The sequence below is a fragment of the Ooceraea biroi genome, chromosome 10 (assembly GCF_003672135.1).
Source record: "Ooceraea biroi isolate clonal line C1 chromosome 10, Obir_v5.4, whole genome shotgun sequence".
Lineage (NCBI taxonomy): Eukaryota > Metazoa > Arthropoda > Insecta > Hymenoptera > Formicidae > Ooceraea > Ooceraea biroi.
The window spans coordinates 13,770,525-13,789,665 of NC_039515.1; the positions used below are offsets into that span (position 1 = coordinate 13,770,525).

Genomic DNA, 19,141 nt, shown 5'->3' on the forward strand with positions numbered 1-19,141 from the left:
AGGGAGAGAGAGATTAATTATGTAAGCATACGGGGACGTATAAACGAAGCAGAAATTTGTACTATGTTAGCTATTGGTACGTGAATTCTTGCGTGCTCCTGTCTCGAGACAGTAAGACAATGTTATTTAATTCGAGAGAGAAGAATAGAAATTACTGATTTAAGGGGGGAGCCTGCTTTAGAACGCTGAAAATAAGGTATATTTTACGAATTGTTTTTGGAGAAACTATACAGCGGATCATTATAAAACTTTTATGCATTTATTAGTACATGTTTAAAGATAAAAAAATTATTTTTTGATTTGAATATATCGCCTGTAGAGGTCATCCTGGAGGCATCTTAGTGCAGCCGGCATTGCAAATTGGTGAGCATTCTCCTGCCTCCAAATTTCGTCTGAACTGAAAAATTGAAATATCTTCTCGTTATTTATGAATTCCCATCGTCGATGAACCAAAGAGAGAAGAAAAAAGTTGAAAAGTGCTAAAATGGTGGAGCTTAGAACACAAAAGTACGATTTTTAGGCAAAGTTTTTGAACTTTTTCATGCAAAAATAATTGTTTAACTTAATGTTTTTATGAATATTAAAGGTTCATCGACGATGGGAATTCATAAATAACGAGAAAATATTTCAATTTTTCAGTTTGGATGAAATTTGGAGGCAGGAAAATGCTCACCAATTTACAATGCCGGCTGCACTAAGATGCCTCCAGGACGACCTCTACAGGCGATATATTCAAATCAAAAAATAATTTTTTTTATATTTAAACATGTACTAATAAATGCATAAAAGTTTTATAATGATCCGCTGTATAGTTTCTCCAAAAACATTCGTAAAATTATACCTTATTTTCAACGTTCTAAAGCAGGCTCCCCCCTTAAATTAAAAATTGTTTTATTTTCATATTTTTTGTACTTGTAATACGATTAAATTAGTCAAGAATATTTTTCGTCTTGTTATCAGAAATCCTTTCTGAGGGTGTATCTTCGTGAAGAACTTATCTTCAGTATATTACTAAAAAGAATTCACCTGGATGATAGTACGATATCATTGATTTTCAGATAATGCGTGCCAGGAGATGAAGAAATTAGAAACTTGAACAGTTGGAAGAAAAAAGTGCTGATAAGCTGACAGCAAGATACTCTCCCCAAGGGGATATCCTCCTCTAGTGTACGGCAAAAATGCGGAATGCGACATTACGTTTTATGCAAATATCGCGTATCATAGCGGAAACGAACTTGGAGCGAGGACAATGCGCTGAATGAAAGTTCGATGATGAGCCACATGTGCCTCTCGATGTATGTGTGTCAATGGGTCCGCGCGCTCACGTTTCCCAGCACCGGACGTAGATAATCCGGCACACATGGAGCCCCCCGTATTCGGAAAATGTCTCTCGGAACGTTCCGCTTACTCGCTCGCTCGTTATCTCGCATCTCTGTCGCACACAATTGCGCGTGATTATACGACTTAAGATTTAATTTTAATCCGACTCGGTTCGTGCCAAGCGAGTCTTTACGCGATCAATTGCTATGCGACATGTCGAAAAAATACTTCCGGTTAGCCGGCAATCGAACGGTACTTTTCACGGTCGTTCCGTGTGAAGCGCGCGCGTGTGAAGCTCATCCAAGTGCGGTACGAGTTAAGCGAATTTATTGTGTGTGCGGTCGGGATTCTCGCCCCGCGCGCGCGCTTGTCCACTTGTCGATCCCTTCTTCCTTTCGGCGCAACAAAATGATTATTGCGAGCGTGCACGCAACTATATCTTACACAAACGCGCGCAATGAGAGCGTGATTGTAGGAGCGACGCGCAGTTACATCGGGTAGATGTAATTTTATATGCCTCCGTTTTGCGCTCTACCGTCTACCGCTAGAATAATATTGCGATCAAGATATTTATCAAGATTTGAATCTCTTTACACGATTTTTTTACACTGATTTCTGATATAAGCATCAATAAAGGGATCATTTAAAACTGGGAAATGAATTCCACCTGAGCTTCAAGTTTTTCTGTATATCATCTACATAAAACAATTAAGACGATCTTCTTATAAATAAAATAAAATATTTTGTATAAAATAATTGAAATATTCTGTTATCAAAAGTCTTCGTAGTTTTATGGACAGATGACAATTTTGCCAAATTGAGTATTCGATATGTCTCCATAAATGCATATCAAGAATCTCGTAAGAGTCAGTAACCGATGCTCACAGATGGTCAAATCAAGTGGTGGTCGTCGTGGGAATTTATGGCTGCGAATGAGAGCCTTAAAATTCTGACCGTGCTTACCTAAAAGCTTCTCGAGATACTGACATCTGGTTTCGGGATCGCCTGGGTTCATCGGAGCTCCTGCGACCAGTTCGGCCAGTTCCGCCTTTACCATCAGGTTCAATCTGGCCGAGATCTCCTCGAGACCCGCTGCAACAGTAATTTTACCATTAATGTCACAATACAGTTAGATATGCGCCGTGATCGCCTAAATTCGTCATATAAACATTTGTTTCTAAATCGATCTAAATCGATCTCCTTATCTCATGTACATGTAATTTTTACTATACATTATCGTAACGAGATGACTACAGTTTAAACCGTGAATTCACGTTTTCCCCTATTTTTCATTAGAATATATATGTATACAGGGTGTTTCCTCTAACTGTAGCACTTAGAATATCTCTGCTTCCTTTGATGATATGAAAAAAGTCAAAGGACGAAAATTGTTCGATTCAAAGAGACTAGTACTCTGGTAAGAAAATTATTTTTAATGTGACCTTTCACAAGATATCAAGGTCATGAACATTTTTTTAAACGAGATGGTATATTTTCCTTAACGAAATGATGTAGCTTGTAAAAAAACGAATTCAACCATACAGAATATGTTGACCTTCAAATGACTTTGAACCACAAAAATCACGTTTAGGAAAAGAAACTCTATTTATTGTACGTATAACTACAAAGATATACCTTTTTTTACAGATGTTCGAAATGATCACCGTTTACTTTCATACACTTTCGAATTCGATGAATAAACGATTGTTTTACGTTTTTGAGAGATTCCGGAGTAATTGCGGTGCACGCACGCTGAATTCTTTCTTGCATATCTTCAGGTGTTGTCGGAATATCGCGATAAACTTCATTTGCACGGAACATACTCAACGAATCATTTCCTGATCGCTGGACTGGACGTGGTGGAAGAATTTCTTGGCCGGCTCGATCACCAGATCTTACGCCTCTTGATTTTTTTCTTTGGGGACACCTAAAAAATGCAGTTTATCGCGATATTCCGACAACACCTGAAGATATGCGAGAAAGAATTCAGCGTGCGTGCACCGCAATTACTCCGGAATCTCTCAAAAACGTACAACAATCGTTTATTCATCGAATTCGAAAGTGTATGGAAGTAAACGGTGATCATTTCGAACATCTGTAAAAAAGGTATATCTTTGTAGTTATATTGGGTCGTCCGGAAAGTTCGTGCCGATTTTGAAGGAAAATTCAAAGGCAACATTTTTTTATGTCGATAAATATTTATTGACTTATGTATGCACCGTTTTGTTTCACAACCTTTGTCCATCTTTCACGCAACTGGAAGATTCCATTCTCCCAGAACTTCTTAGGTTTCTCGGCGAAAAACTCCTCAAGGTGGTTTTTTATGTCGATCAAAGAGTTAAAGTTCTTGCCGCTAATAGAATTTTGCAAAGACCTAAATAAGTGAAAGTCTGAAGGTGCAATGTCTGGTGAATACGGTGGGTGAGGTAGCACATCCCAGCCAAACTCCAACAATTTTTGTCGGGTAGTCAAAGAAACATGAGGTCTGGCATTGTCCTGATGGAACACGACGCCCTTCCTATTAGCTAATTCTGGACGTTTTTCCTGAATCGCTGTCTTTAATTCGTCCAGTTGCGAGCAGTACTTATCTGCATTTATCGTTTGGTTGTGTGGTAGGAGCTCATAATATGGGATTCCTTTCCAATCCCACCAGACACAGAGCATGACTTTTTTTGGATGAAGGCCGGCTTTCGGAGTGGTTAATGCTGGTTCATTTCGCTTATCCCAGGATCTTTTTCGTTCTATATTGTTGTAAATGATCCATTTTTCGTCACCCGTCACTAATTGCTTCAAAAATGGTACGTTTTCGTTGCGCTTGTACAGCGAGTCGCAGATGGAAATGCGATCCATTAAATTTTTTCGGTCAAATTATGCGGAACCCATACATAATAGCGACTTACGTAACCAAGCTTCACTACATGATCGTGGACAGTGGTTTTCGATATTTTCAGTATCTCTGCTAATTCACGTGTCGTGTAGCGTGGGTTATTCTCGATCAGTGTCTTGATTTGGTCATCATCAGTAGTAGAGGGTCTGCCCGAGCGTTCTTGGTCTTTAAGGTTAAAATCACCAGCTCTAAACTTAGCGAACCACTTACGTACGGTTCTTTCAGCTAAAGCGCCTTCTCCGTAAACAGAACATATCGAATTTGTTGCTTGTGAGGCATTTTTGCCTTTCCGGTAATAGAAAAGCATCAAGTGTCTAAAATGTTCTTTGTTTTCTTCCATCTTCAAAAGAGTACAAAATTGACACGAATCAATTTATCTCAAACAACTTTTTTCCTAAAGATGCGTTGAAATGTCACCTTTAAGTATATGTATATAAATCGTATGTTTTCAATAACATGGATATATTCAGACATGTTCCAACGCCATCTATTAAAAATCGGCACGAACTTTCCGGACGACCCAATACATACAATAGAGTTTCTTTTCCTAAACATGATTTTTGTCGTTCAAAGTCATTTGAAGGTCAACATATTCTGTATGGTTGAATTTGTTTTTTTACAAGCTACATCATTTCGTTAAGGACAATATACCATCTCGTTTAAAAAAATGTTCATGACCTTGATATCTTGTGAAAGGTCACATTAAAAAAAATAATTTTCTTATGTAAGATCTGGAAAGATAGTCGAGACTGACAGGTCGTATAGAGGATCGGAATGAAAACAAGTTGATCACAACAGTAGGAGTATTGGCCGTACAGCCTAAGACCTAGGCGTGTGAACCAGGGATCCCGGAGAGTTCGAGTTCAAATCTAAGGCAGTCTCCTAGTTATTTTTCGCCTCTTACAATTCAGAAGTGGGATAAAATCCGCTACCCCTCGAAGACAGTTGAGATTCATCCACTACCTCTCGGAGAGGAGGGAGTTGAGAAGCAGCTGGCCGGTAGTGAAGCCTGAACATGGAGGTCGGGACGGACTCAGAGGAGTGAACCAACATGGAGATTGGGAAGGACTCAGAGGAGTGAACCAACATGGAGGTTGGGAGGGACTCAGAAGAGTGAACCAAAAATGGATGTTGGGAGGGACTCAAGTGGAGTGAACCGACGACTTGGAGACATTCGGGGACGAATGTAATGTCAGGCTGGCCGAGCTGTAAGATCTGGAAAGATAGTCGAGACTGACAGGTCGTATAGAGGATCGGAATGAAAACAAGTTGATCACAACAGTAGGAGTATTGACCGTACAGCCTAAGACCTAGACGTGTGAACCAGGGATCCCGGAGAGTTCGAGTTCAAATGTAAGGCAGTCTCTTAGTTATTTTTCGCCTCTTACAATTCAGAAGTGGGATAAAATCCGCGACCCCTCGAAGACAGTTGAGATTCATCCACTACCTCTCGGAGAGGAGGGAGTTGAGAAGCAGCTGGCCGGTAGTGAAGCCTGAACATGGAGGTCGGGACGGACTCAGAGGAGTGAACCAACATGGAGATTGGGAAGGACTCAGAGGAGTGAACCAACATGGAGGTTGGGAGGGACTCAGAAGAGTGAACCAAAAATGGATGTTGGGAGGGACTCAAGTGGAGTGAATCGACGATTTGGAGACATTCGGGGACGAATGTAATGTCAGGCTGGCCGAGCTGTAAGATCTGGAAAGATAGTCGAGACTGACAGGTCGTATAGAGGATCGGAATGAAAACAAGTTGATCACAACAGTAGGAGTATTGGCCGTACAGCCTAAGACCTAGGCGTGTGAACCAGGGATCCCGGAGAGTTCGAGTTCAAATGTAAGGCAGTCTCCTAGTTATTTTTCGCCTCTTACAATTCAGAAGTGGGATAAAATCCGCGACCCCTCGAAGACAGTTGAGATTCATCCACTACCTCTCGGAGAGGAGGGAGTTGAGAAGCAGCTGGCCGGTAGTGAAGCCTGAACATGGAGGTCGGGACGGACTCAGAGGAGTGAACCAACATGGAGATTGGGAAGGACTCAGAGGAGTGAACCAACATGGAGGTTGGGAGGGACTCAGAAGAGTGAACCAAAAATGGATGTTGGGAGGGACTCAAGTGGAGTGAATCGACGATTTGGAGACATTCGGGGACGAATGTAATGTCAGGCTGGCCGAGCTGTAAGATCTGGAAAGATAGTCGAAACTGACAGGTCGTATAGAGGATCGGAATGAAAACAAGTTGATCACAACAGTAGGAGTATTGGCCGTACAGCCTAAGACCTAGGCGTGTGAACCAGGGATCCCGGAGAGTTCGAGTTCAAATCTAAGGCAGTCTCCTAGTTATTTTTCGCCTCTTACACTTACTAGAGTACTAGTCTCTGTGAATCGAACAATTTTCGTCCTTTGACTTTTTTCATATCATCAAAGGAAGCAGAGATGTTCTAAGTGCTACAGTTAGAGGAAACACCCTGTATAGTCTCTCTCTCTCTCTGGTATATAAATTAATGTATCGTGCGAGACTAAAATCTGAATAAAGTAACGGCGCTGTAAGGATGCATCGACGGCGCGTGTTGTCCCGAATAAAACAATCGATATGGAATGCATGGAGAATGCGTGGAATGCGGTTTTTTCCTGGGCTCCATGGTATGTACGCTCGGTTCCCTTAATGGTTCCCGGCTCGAGCGTCCCCATAAGTCCTCATCCCCTTCCGTCTCTTCTGACCACCGTTCCTAATCAGAAGCAGTGGTTGGGTCGATCCCGTCGACCGCAATCAAACGGTACCGATTACACACAGTTGCCAATCATGTTCATTTCATGAAAGCGCAGACACGGTGACACGATAGGAGCATGACCCTCAATGGATATTTTGTCGAAACAAATGAAATGCAGCAAACAAGACAGAGTGTAACATTGTAGACAATATGTATTACAAACTGAACGCGTGTAGTCCAGTTAGGCGTAGAATGTAATACATACAATTGCGATTGTTCTTATTAATACTACACGTGATAATAAAATCCCTTGAGCGGACGCGCGCGTTTATGTACTGCGTATAATGCGTATAATCAGTATTAATTAACTATATAAACATCACTTGCGAGCGATTAATATTAATGGGATCCAATTGCTATAAAATTAAATGAATTTTGCGTGCGACACGCTCGAGTTAGGCTCGAGGTATATGCTATTTTTATACAAGAATTTTATACAAGAACGTGTCTTTAACATGTGTGCAATGATACATCTGTTTTAAAGAAATAAGTAATTTTCAAGACTACGATATCTCGCATTGCGAAACTTCATCTGAAACAACGTATGATTTGTTCGCAAATATTTTGCGCGTGTCGTCGTGACGTGCAGCATGCGTTTCGCCGAAAGAGTAGATTTAAAAGGCGATACGCACGCCGGACGAACGGACAGACGGACGGCCGGACGGACGAGGGATTTCATTCATACGGCGTTCATTAACGAAGCGTAGCTGAATCGGTTCCCACAAACGTACACGCGATACGTGGCGCGATACGTCGGCTCGCAGAAAGAGACAGAGCGGCAAAAGAAAGACAAAGAAAGACGTAGCGACGAGGGGGAGAGGGTTCCTGCGAGGAGTTCTGCGTACTGCTCGTTATGCAAATGCAGTAGTAACGTCGTCGTACACACGTGCAGCGTGCACACGTCGAATGCCTGTAAGAGTGTTACGCGATTTCGATTCATCCTTCACGAGAGAGCCAGGCACCGCCGCGATACATGTATGGATTACACATGCCGCTCCGCCGAATGAAATACGAACGCACGCGTATGCAACGCAACGCGGAATTCTGCTCTCCGACGTAAAAATTTATAATCCAAGATCTTTGAAATTTTATATCAAAAAGAATCGACGATTCTCGCCCTCGTGATGGAGTTAATATCGAAAAATGTTCATCAACAGCAATCCTTCTTGAGTGCACCAGCTTTCCTTTCAATACGCGACATTAAGCACTCGTCGTTTTGATATCAGAACAAACGTCATGCTTTATTTCGAGTTATACACCCACAGAAAAGATTTCTGGACTTAATGCTATTACTCTTTAATCTATCGTAAAATAAGATCGCTATAGCGACAGTCATATTTATTATTGAAAAGAAGCATATTTTAATCTTGAATAGAAAATTCGAAAATCTAGATTCAAATCATCTTCGTGCTATCTCATTCATTTTCTCAGAAGGATTTAGATACAAATTTGTAGCAAGTTCAAAATATTCTTGATTTCAGAATATTGTGAGATCTAAAAGACATCTTATTCTATTCTTCTAAGAGAATTTGTAGAATCTGCACAAAACGGCCAGTATTTATGTGTTGCAATCGAAAATCGGGAAAGTGTTTCTGTTATTTACAATGAATAAGTGCAATACTCTACAAGAAATATTAAAAGGTATGGAAATGTCTTATCTCGAATCTTATTTCTCAAGTAAGTATATCGTATATGCTTACTTACATTTCCATATCTTTTAATATTTCTTGTAGAGTATTGCACTTATTCATTGTAAATAACAGAAACACTTTCCTGATTTTCGATCGCAACACATAAATATTGGCCGTTTTATCGGAATAAAGGACGCAGAAGCGCCGAGTCGACGAGCGACTGTGAGAAAATGATGCGTCGACATCGAGAAAGCCTACTATAAAGTGGCGCTAATATCAAATTATTCTACATACAAGAATATATAAGCATAAATTTGTACATGTTACTCTTGTCTCGAGACAGTAAGACAATGTTATTTAAGGGGGGAGCCTGCTTTAGAACGCTGAAAATAAGGTATATTTTACGAATTGTTTTTGGAGAAACTATACAGCGGATCATTATAAAACTTTGATGCATTTATTAGTACATGTTTAAAGATAAAAAAATTATTTTTTGATTTGAATATATCGCCTGTAGAGGTCGTCCTGGAGAAATCTTAGTGCAGCCGCGTCGTCGGCATTGCAAATTGGTGAGCATTCTCCTGCCTCCAAATTTCGTTTAAACTGAAAAATTGAAATATCTTCTCGTTATTTATGAATTCCCATCGTCGATGAACCAAAGAGAGAAAAAAAAGTTGAAAAGTGCCAAAATGGTGAGCTTAGAACACAAAAGTACGATTTTTAGGCAAAGTTTTTGAACTTTTTCATGCAAAAGTAATTGTTTAACTTAATGTTTTTATGAATATTAAAGGTTCATCGACGATGGGAATTCATAAATAACGAGAAAATATTTCAATTTTTCAGTTTGGATGAAATTTGGAGGCAGGAGAATGCTCACCAATTTACAATGCCAGCTGCACTAAGATGCCTCCAGGACGACCTCTACAGGCGATATATTCAAATCAAAAAATAATTTTTTTATCTTTAAACATGTACTAATAAATGCATCCAAGTTTTATAATGATCCGCTGTATAGTTTCTCCAAAAAAAATTCGTAAAATTATACTTTATTTTCAACGTTCTAAAGCAGGCTCCCCCCTTAATTCGAGAGAGAAGAACAGAAATTACTGATTTAAATAAAAAATTGTTTTATTTTCATATTTTTTATACTCGTAATACGATTAAATTAGTCAAGAATATTTTTCGTCTTGTTATCAGAAATCCTTTCTGAGGGTGTAGCGAACGCGGAACGAGGTACATGACGATGACGACGACGGCGATGTGGGCGACTACAGGCACCGTGCGCTGAACGTTGGAGACGTCATATCCGGGCGCGGTAGGTCGATCCAAGGTGAGGAGCGGCCGTGATCAGCCCTCTAATGAAGAAAATCCCGTCGTGCATTTTAAGGGACTCTGTCTCTCTCTGTCTCTCCTCGCCGGTTCACGTGTGTATACGTGCACCTGTATTCTCTCGTTGCTGACATCCCGAACGCGGCTCTCTTTGCGTCAAGATATGGATCCTCGTACTCGTGACGGGATAGCGCGCGTAATGTGACGATGAACCGATGATGATTATTTCGGTTACGTGAATTGCACGATGCTGATGCATTGCGCGCGCGTAAACACAATTAAAAATTATTACAACGCCAGTCTTTATGAAGCGCCGAAAGTATATCTTGAAAACTAATATTCCTGAATTCTCTTGAAAGCACTCTCAAGAAGGTACGAGAGAACACTTGAAAGTCGCTTTCTTTTTTATGATTCTCGAATATATTTAATATTATATAGAGGAGAATCCCCTATTATGAGATATGCTCCTAATATGAGATAATGGGGTTTCTGCTAAACTAGTGAGCACCATCTGTTAGTTCCACCATGAACTTATTACTCTTGGTGTAAAATGTATTTAGTGAAAAATTCATTGTTCGTTATTGCGTTTCGCTTTTGCAAGAAAAGGTTTGTGAAATTGTGAACATGTCAAAGGAACTTGAGGTAAGTCTTTAAACCTTGTTTATTATATAATAAAGAAATGGTTGGCAATAAATTCAGTATGCAATGATAGAGTAGAATCGTAGTAACAGGAAAATACGCAATTTGTTGAATTGCTTAATTGTAGAGGTTAGATTTCATGATCGCGGAACCGCTAGGCGCGTGGCTCGTATAATGAGATATTCAGGGTACTCTTAATATGAGATCATTATTGCTCGAATATGAGGATTATGTAGTGTAATAAAAGAAAGAAAATACTACTTAAGGTTAAAGAAAAGTTAATACGAATTTATATTACGAATTTTTGTGTATTTAATTTTTATAGAATCTGACTATGGAGGTTAGAGGTACGAGGAAGCGTCGACAGTGGAACCGTGAAGATTTGGCGAAGGCTGTGGTAGCAGTATTTTTATAAAACTATCCAATAAAGTTTTTTAATTGCAATACTGATGTATTTTGCACTTTTAACACCGATTTCTCGAGGTATCTTATATTAGGAGCACACTTTCTCGATCCTGCGTAAAGCTCTTTTTTCAAATTTTTTTAATTTTCAGAAAAAATAATATTTAAATTAGATTTTTCATTTCACCAACCTAAGCTTATTAAATTCTCTTCAAGATAACGTATTAAATTTTTAAATTCTGCCTATAGATTTCCTTACATTCGGCAAAATCGATATGGTATCTCATAATCGGGGACTTTCCTCTAGTGATATCTGATTTTGTTTTAAAATTATATACTTTGATTACTTACCCGGCTCAAAGTTTTTCTTCATCCGCCGCCACTGTCTTGCGTAGATGAGAGCCGAGCATCCCGCTACCAGGAAGAATACTATGCAGGCGCAAACCGCGAGGACCAACGCAACAGTCTGCCAATCCCACAGTAGGTTGTCCTCGCCGGGAGATTTTCTCCTCTCCCGAGGATCGTGTGCCGTCTACGTCATAAAGCCAGTGTTATTCATTACTGCGATAACATTGTCAACTCTTAACTCTATCTTCTTCAGAAACGCCATCATGCTGACGAGATCAGTTTCAAAACACAATACGAAATGTAACCGAGTTTGGCAACGTGATTCTACGTGGCATAGCAAATAGAGCGAAAGCGGTGCCAGCTTTCGCCGACGCACGCTGATTTTTCTACGCTTATTACAACAGGCAACCAATCCGACATTAGTAATTTTAAGTTTGCCAATTAGCAGTTTTTATGTTTAATTCACTTGCTTCGTACAATTCAGCAAGTGTATCAAAATAATCAAATCTATTTCTAACGTGCATCCATAATGCAATTTTCTAAAGAATTTATCAATCACGAAATCATACTTGGATTAAAATCAAAACAAGAAGAAACTTGAAATTTAAACTGATCAAAGTATTGGGTCATTAAGTATGAAACTTTACAAATGTAAAAGCGCCATCTTTAACATTTGTTATCTCAAATTTGGCGCCAGACGTCAGTATCAGGTTAGGTTAGTGTGATAGATGTATGTTCGCTCTTCAAATGTCATATTTGTTTCTTCAAATATCTTCATTAGTTTTATTGGTGGATTCTTTTTTATAGAACTATGGAAAAGTCCAAAATTCGTGTGATTTATGAATATGAGTTCCGCCGTGGAACCACAGGGTCGGAGACAGCTCGTAATATCAACGCTGTATTTGGTGAAGGTTCAACTACTAAAGCAACGGTGGGCAATTGGTTCAAAAACTTCAGAGATGGAGATTTCAGCCTCGCTAATGAGCCACGTGGAAGACCAAAGACGAAGGTGGATAATGATCACTTGAGAGCCGTAGTAGAGTCCGATCCATCTCAAAGTACACGTGAATTGGCATCGATATTCAATGTTTCCATACCCACCATATTGGTTCATTTAGCTGCAATTGGTAAGATAAAGAAGTTGGACAAATGGGTCCCGCACGAATTGACCGATGCGCAGCAGGCGCAACGTCTAGAGGCTTCACTTTCTTTGCTTTCCCGTCACAAAAATGAATCTTTTTTTAATCGAATTGTGACCTGTGATGAAAAGTGGATACTCTACGACAATCGTAAACGCTCACATCAGTGGTTGAACGCTGATGAACCACCGAGACATCACGCGAAACCCAACATTACACAGAAGAAGCTTATAGTGACTGTTTGGTGGTCCAGGTCAAGTGTTATCTACTACAACTTTATGAAATCTGGTACATCGATAACGGCTGAAGTATATTGCAAGCAACTGGACGAAATGATGCAACAACTTGCTATTAAACAACCGAAATTGGTCAATCGGTCAATGCCGATCCTGTTGCATGATAATGCTCGACCGCACACTGCACGACTGACCGTGGCAAAGCTACGGGAGTTGGAATTGGAAACTCTCCGTCATCCACCATATTCACCAGATCTATCACCTACCGACTATCACTTTTTCCGGAATTTGGACAACTTGTTGGTGGGAAAATTCTTCAATTCTCAACAGGCAGTCGAAACAGCCTTCCGCGACTTCATCGATTCCCGTACTCCTGGCTTCTATAGTAGAGGCATAGACCAACTACCACTAAAATGGCAGAAGTGTGTAGATAACATGGGCGCATACTTCGATTGAAAATAAATCATGTCCATGTGCCAAAAACTGCAAAAGTTTATGTTCTATTTGTAAAGTTTCATACTTAATGACCTAGTACTATTCTGAGTTACTTTTGATTCCGGCGAGGCGGAGACCGGCTCTTCGTCGATCGAACTTTCATTCTTTTCTCGATCGAGGTCGACGAGATTGCCGGCTTCCTCAACGGGTCGCTCTTTCGTCTGTTTCTCGGGAAACCGCCAGAACATCTTCGACGTAACGGTTTCCTCGAGGCGACGTTGGCTGCCATCGCCAGCCTCCGGCGGGACGCTCTTTCTCGTCGACGACAGAAAGGACCAGTCGAGCTCGAGCGCCGAGAACGGGCCGCAAATCGCGTCCTTGTGCACAGCGCACGGGCTCAGGGTGAATTCCGGGGCGCATCGGGTGCACGGCCAGCAGGCGGCGCGATCGGCAGACCAGAATTCCAGGCCGGGTTTGCAGACCGGATGTTGCTGTTGCTGCTGCTGTTGCTGCTGCTGCTGAGCGCTGGATGTCGCGCCGCCGGCGGCAGAGGATTCGCACAGGCCGACGAATACCGACACCAGGGTCAACAGCAGCCCGGAGCAAGATTCCCTCGGCATCACCTGCAATCGTAACGCACAGATCGGAGTTAACAGACGTTTCTGATTTCATCCTATCGATGAAATCAGAAGTAAACGGTACTATCGTTTGCCACGACTCGATGAATCTTTTGTAGATTTACACAGTGCACAGTGGGCCAGAAAGCATGCAAAAGCGGACAAAATTCAAGATTTCTTTAGACTTTTCTGAAATTCGAGGTACTTGAGGTTTTGAGGTTGCTGATAACGAATCTGACATGGAAAATTCAATATTCAAATTAGTGGATCCAATATGGCGGTCAATATCTATTAATTTTGATCGGATTTGTATGGAACTTGATATTTAATGGTTTTCAAGGTTGCTGATAACGAATCTGACATCAAAAATTCCTACTCCCTACTCGGAGCGTACAAGCGCCGCGAGAGACAGTGCCGGCACGGTAGAGCGGCCTATCAGCAGATGGGGCACCGTTGCGTAGGACAAAATATTTTCTATTTGTTACATTTAGAACAATGAGAAATAAACTAGTGAGATAAATTGTCGAACTTAAAACTTTCCGTCAAACTAGCTTTATATCGTGAAAAAATGCATTCTATATATTAACATATATATATTAATATTATATATATACCTATATATTATACATATATATAATATTAATATATATATTAACATTAATAAATATATTACTATTAATAAATATTCGCTATCACGTGAATTAATGCACCTTATTGTACGTATCTAGTCGCGTAATCGTAGCAAATCTGGGCGATTTAAAACTCATGTACACATAGCAAATTACAGTATTCGCAAAATATCGCCGAACAAGTTTAAAGTAGACATTATAATGAAGATCCTGACACCTTCAATTTTTGATTAGAAAGTGGAGTCTCGGGGAGCAGGAAAACAATAACCTGTACAAAAGCGAAATGAATAAAATTGATTTCACAAGAAGTCATGATACTCAAATCAGGTTAACGTCCACAGATCTTTACTAGCTTTTTCAAATTCAAATACCCGTAATACTGATATTACATAAAAGAAAAACCTTTAAAAGTGATAAGCTAAATTTTTCATATGCGAAAAAGAAATTATAAATACGTTAGGAAACAAATAACATTTTTCTTGTTCATGATGCCCCTATATGAACAAATTTTGAATAACCTGTAAAAACATTTCGCTACGGCCACTTCAACTACTCTATTTTAAGATATCGTGATAATTGAGTAAAAATCTGAGTGTTGGTTTTTTGCCACTTTTGTGAGTTTTCTGGCCCACTGTGCAGTGTAGAGATCGCGAGCCTAAATTTTATATTCAAACATTTGAATAATTTAAAGTAGCTATACAAGAGTACGAAGTAAGTCATGTAAATTTGTCATGTTAATTAATTCTATTAAACTGCAGAAAGAATTACATGCAGCGAGGGAATACTTTTTGCGCCTTGCAACTCTCCCGATTCATGCAGTGGGGAGGCGACGTCGATCGCGGTCGATCGGCGTAATTCGAGCGTATAAAGCCGCTCTTTAAGCCGCAAAAGCGCTCAGACCGTTTCCACTTCCGGCTCGGTCGCGATGTAATTACATCCGCAGTTGAATCGCGATCCATCTACGTCATAGTTCGCGGCTGGCCGTCTGTGTGCCTTCGTTTCCGTGCACGAGCAAGCGTGTGTATATCAGTGCATATACACATATAGAGGAGAAACCCCTATTATGAGATATGCTCCTAATATGAGATAATGGGGTTGCTGCTAAACTAGTGAGCACCATCTGTTAGTTCCACCATGAACTTATTACTCTTGGTGTAAAATGTATTTAGTGAAAAATTCATTGTTCGTTATTGCGTTTAGCCTTTGCAAGAAAAGGTTTGTGAAATTGTGAACATGTCAAAGGAACTTGAGGTAAGTCTTTAAACCTTGTTTATTATATAATAAAGAAATGGTTGGCAATAAATTCAGTATGCAATGATAGAGTAGAATCGTAGTAACAGGAAAATACGCGATTTGTTGAATTGCTTAATTGTAGAGGTTAGATTTCATGATCGCGGAACCGCTAGGCGTGTGGCTCGTATAATGAGATATTCAGGGTACTCTTAATATGAGATAATTATTGCTCGAATATGAAGATTATGTAGTGTAATAAAAAGAAAGAAAATACTACTTAAGGTTAAAGAAAAGTTAATACGAATTTATATTACGAATTTTGTGTATTTAATTTTTATAGAATCTGACTATGGAGGTTAGAGAACGAGGAAGCGTCGACAGTGGAATCGTGAAGATTTGGCGAAGGCTGTGGCAGCAGTATTTTTATAAAACTATCTAATAAAGTTTTTTAATTGCAATACTGATGTATTTTGCACTTTTAACACCGATTTCTCAAGGTATCTTATATTAGGAGCACACTTTCTCGATCCTGCGTAAAGCTCTTTTTTCAAATTTTTTTAATTTTCAGAAAAAATAATATTTAAATTAGATTTTTCATTTCACCAACCTAAAGCTTATTAAATTCTCTTCAAGATAACGTATTACATTTTTACATTCTGCCTATAGATTTCCTTACATTCGGCAAAATCGATATGGTATCTCATAATCGGGGACTTTAAACAACATCAAAGTTAAACTATTCAGCTTTTGCATTGTTAAAAAAGTTCAAAACTTTGCCTAAAAATCATCGTACTTTTGTGTTCAAGCCTCACGATTTTGGTGTCAGCTTTACAACGTGTTTTTTTTTCTCTCCTCCTATCCGTTTCATCCGACGATGGGAATTCTCATAAATAACGCTGAAGATATTTTCAATTTTTCTAGTTTATCAATTCGATATTTGGACGAGAATCAAGGATGATATGCTGCAACCTAATTTTGCAAATGCCTGACGACGCGGCCTGCACTTACTAGATTCTCTCCAGGACCGAACTCAATACAGCCGATATACTTCAAATCATAAAATCAATTTTTTTAATCTTCTAAACATGGTACTAACTAAAAATGCATTCAATAGTTTTATATATGATCCGCTGTATAGTTTTTCTCTCTCCAAAAACAATTCGTAAAATATAATCCTATAATTTTTTCGAGCGATATCCTAACCAATGCAGGCCACCCTTAGTTCTCCCCCTTAAATAACACTTGTCTACTGTCTCGAGACAACGTAGTACATTCACCAAAATTTTATGCTTATATATATCTTGTATGTAGATATAATTTGATATAGTTCTCCTACTTTTAGTAGGCGCTTTCTCGGGATTGTGGGCGACCCGCGGGCGAAAACATCGGTTTTTACGTCAAACAAGTTTCGCTCGATCGGACATCGGCGCTCTCTGCGTCCCTTTATTCCCGATAAAACGGCCATATTTATGTGTTTGCGATCAGAAAATCAGGAAAGTGTTTCTGTTATTTACAATGAATTAAGTGGCAATATCTCTACAGCAGAAAACATATTAAAGATATGGAATGTACCAGTAAGCCTTCATATATCGATATTACTTACTATGAGAAATAGGATTCGAGATGAGAGACTTTCATGTCATAACCATACTTGTGTTATATAATCATTCTTGTAGAGTATTGTTATTCATTGTATAGAGTAATTAACAGAAACACTTTCCCGATTTTCGTTGCAACACCATAAATACTGGCCGTGTTCTGGGCTTTTGTCGACTCTCTAGACAATCTAGAATCTCGTCTAGAAGAATAGAATTAAGAGTCCTTTTAGATCTCCACACATATATTCCATTGAATAAATATATCAAATAATAGATATACTTTGAACTTGCCTACAAATTTTGTCCACTCTAAATCCTCCTTTCTCTGAGAAAAATGAATGAGATGGCACGAAAGGATTCGATTTTGAGATGGTAGATTGGCGAATTTTCTACGGGTTAACCGAAGATATTTAAAATACTGTCTTTCTTTTCAATAATCCGCAACTATGACTGTCGCCTATTAGGTCGAGGCTTATTCTCTAACTCGATAGATTAAAGAGTAATCAGCATTAAGTCCAGAAAGTCTTTGTTCAAATGTGGGTGCTATAACTTCGAAATAAAGCATGACGTTGCGTGTTGTTTCTTAGATTCAAAACACGAAGTGCTAATTGGTCCGCGTAATTGATAAAAAGGCAAAGCTGGTGACTTACATCAGAAGGATTACGCTGTTGATACGCAACAGTGGGTTCCTTTCTGTTTATTTAACGATTCTTATCCAGTCACGAAGGGCGAGAACTCGTCCGATTCTATTTCTCTCTCTCGATATAAAATTCTCAAAGAATCTAATGGATTATAAATTATTTACGCGTCGGAGAGCAGAATTCCGCGTGCTGCGTGGGCATACGCGTGCGTCCCTGTGATTTCCATTCGGCGGCAGCGGCATGTGTAAGATCCCATACACGTATGCGCGCGGCGGTGCCTTGGCCTCTCTCGTGTAAGGAATGAATAGAAATCGCGTAACACTCTTAACAGCGCATTCGGACGTGTGCACGCGCACGTTGGGTGAAGACGACGTTAACTACTGCATTTGCACTACGACGCAGTACGCAGACTCCTCGCAGGAAACCTCTTCTCCCCCTCGTGCTACGTCTTCTTTGCTCTTTCTTTTGCGCTATGTCTACCCACACCCTCTTTCTGCGAGCCGAACGTATCGCGCCACGTATCGCGTGTACGTTTGTGGGAACCGATTCGCTACGCTCGTTTATGAACGCCGTATGATGAAATCCCTCGTCCGCCGGCCGTCGTCTGTCCGTTCGTCGGCGTGGCGGTATCGCCTTTCTAAATTCTACTACTTTTCGCGAAACGCAATGCCTGCACGTCACGACGACACGCGCAAATACTTGCAAGAAACAAATCAAATAACTCGTTTGTTTTTCTCAGTATGGAACGTATTACGCTCAGAGGTGCGAGATATGCGTAGTTCTTGAAACTACTTATCTTATTTCTTTAAAAACCAGATAGTAATGCACTTGCACACAATGTCTAAAGCACGTTCTTGTATAAAATTCCTTGTATAAAAATAGCAATAATAACCTCGAGCCTAACTAGAGCGTGTCGCAGCGCAAAATCATTTAAATTCTTTATATAGCAAATTGGATCCCATTAATAAAATCCCTTGAGCGGACGCGCGCGCTTTTGTACTCGCCTGTATAATGCGTATAATCAGTATTATTAGAAAATCACACTCAAACAATACACAGTAAGAACTTGCGCTTTGGCATCCATCAAGCACGAAAAACACCGTGCAACCTTAGTGCTTAGGGACTCAACAACCAATCATTATTCAGAAATACAAAATTAACAACAAAGGGACGTCGTGCCTCACAGGCTTGGGATGATGATTTGCGAGGTATTTGGCGATCATATACAACAATGAAGGGATCGAAGAATGCGCATAACGTTAGCCCCACCCGAATCGAACTCACACAG

At 39.9% G+C, this 19,141-nt stretch overlaps 1 protein-coding gene across 1 annotated transcript; it reads right to left on the reverse strand.

Moving 5' to 3' along the window:
- Positions 1 to 1,936: 1,936 nt before the first annotated feature.
- On the reverse strand, positions 1,937 to 14,306 carry LOC105286663 (tumor necrosis factor receptor superfamily member wengen). The gene is made up of 3 exons (XM_026973213.1): positions 13,249 to 14,306; positions 11,329 to 11,509; positions 1,937 to 2,412 (listed from the first exon to the last, which is right to left on the reverse strand). Exons 1-3 carry the CDS (start codon positions 13,753 to 13,755, stop codon positions 2,111 to 2,113), a joined length of 990 nt encoding a protein of 329 aa, XP_026829014.1. The 5' UTR covers positions 13,756 to 14,306; the 3' UTR covers positions 1,937 to 2,110.
- Between the last annotated feature and the right edge of the window lie 4,835 nt (positions 14,307 to 19,141).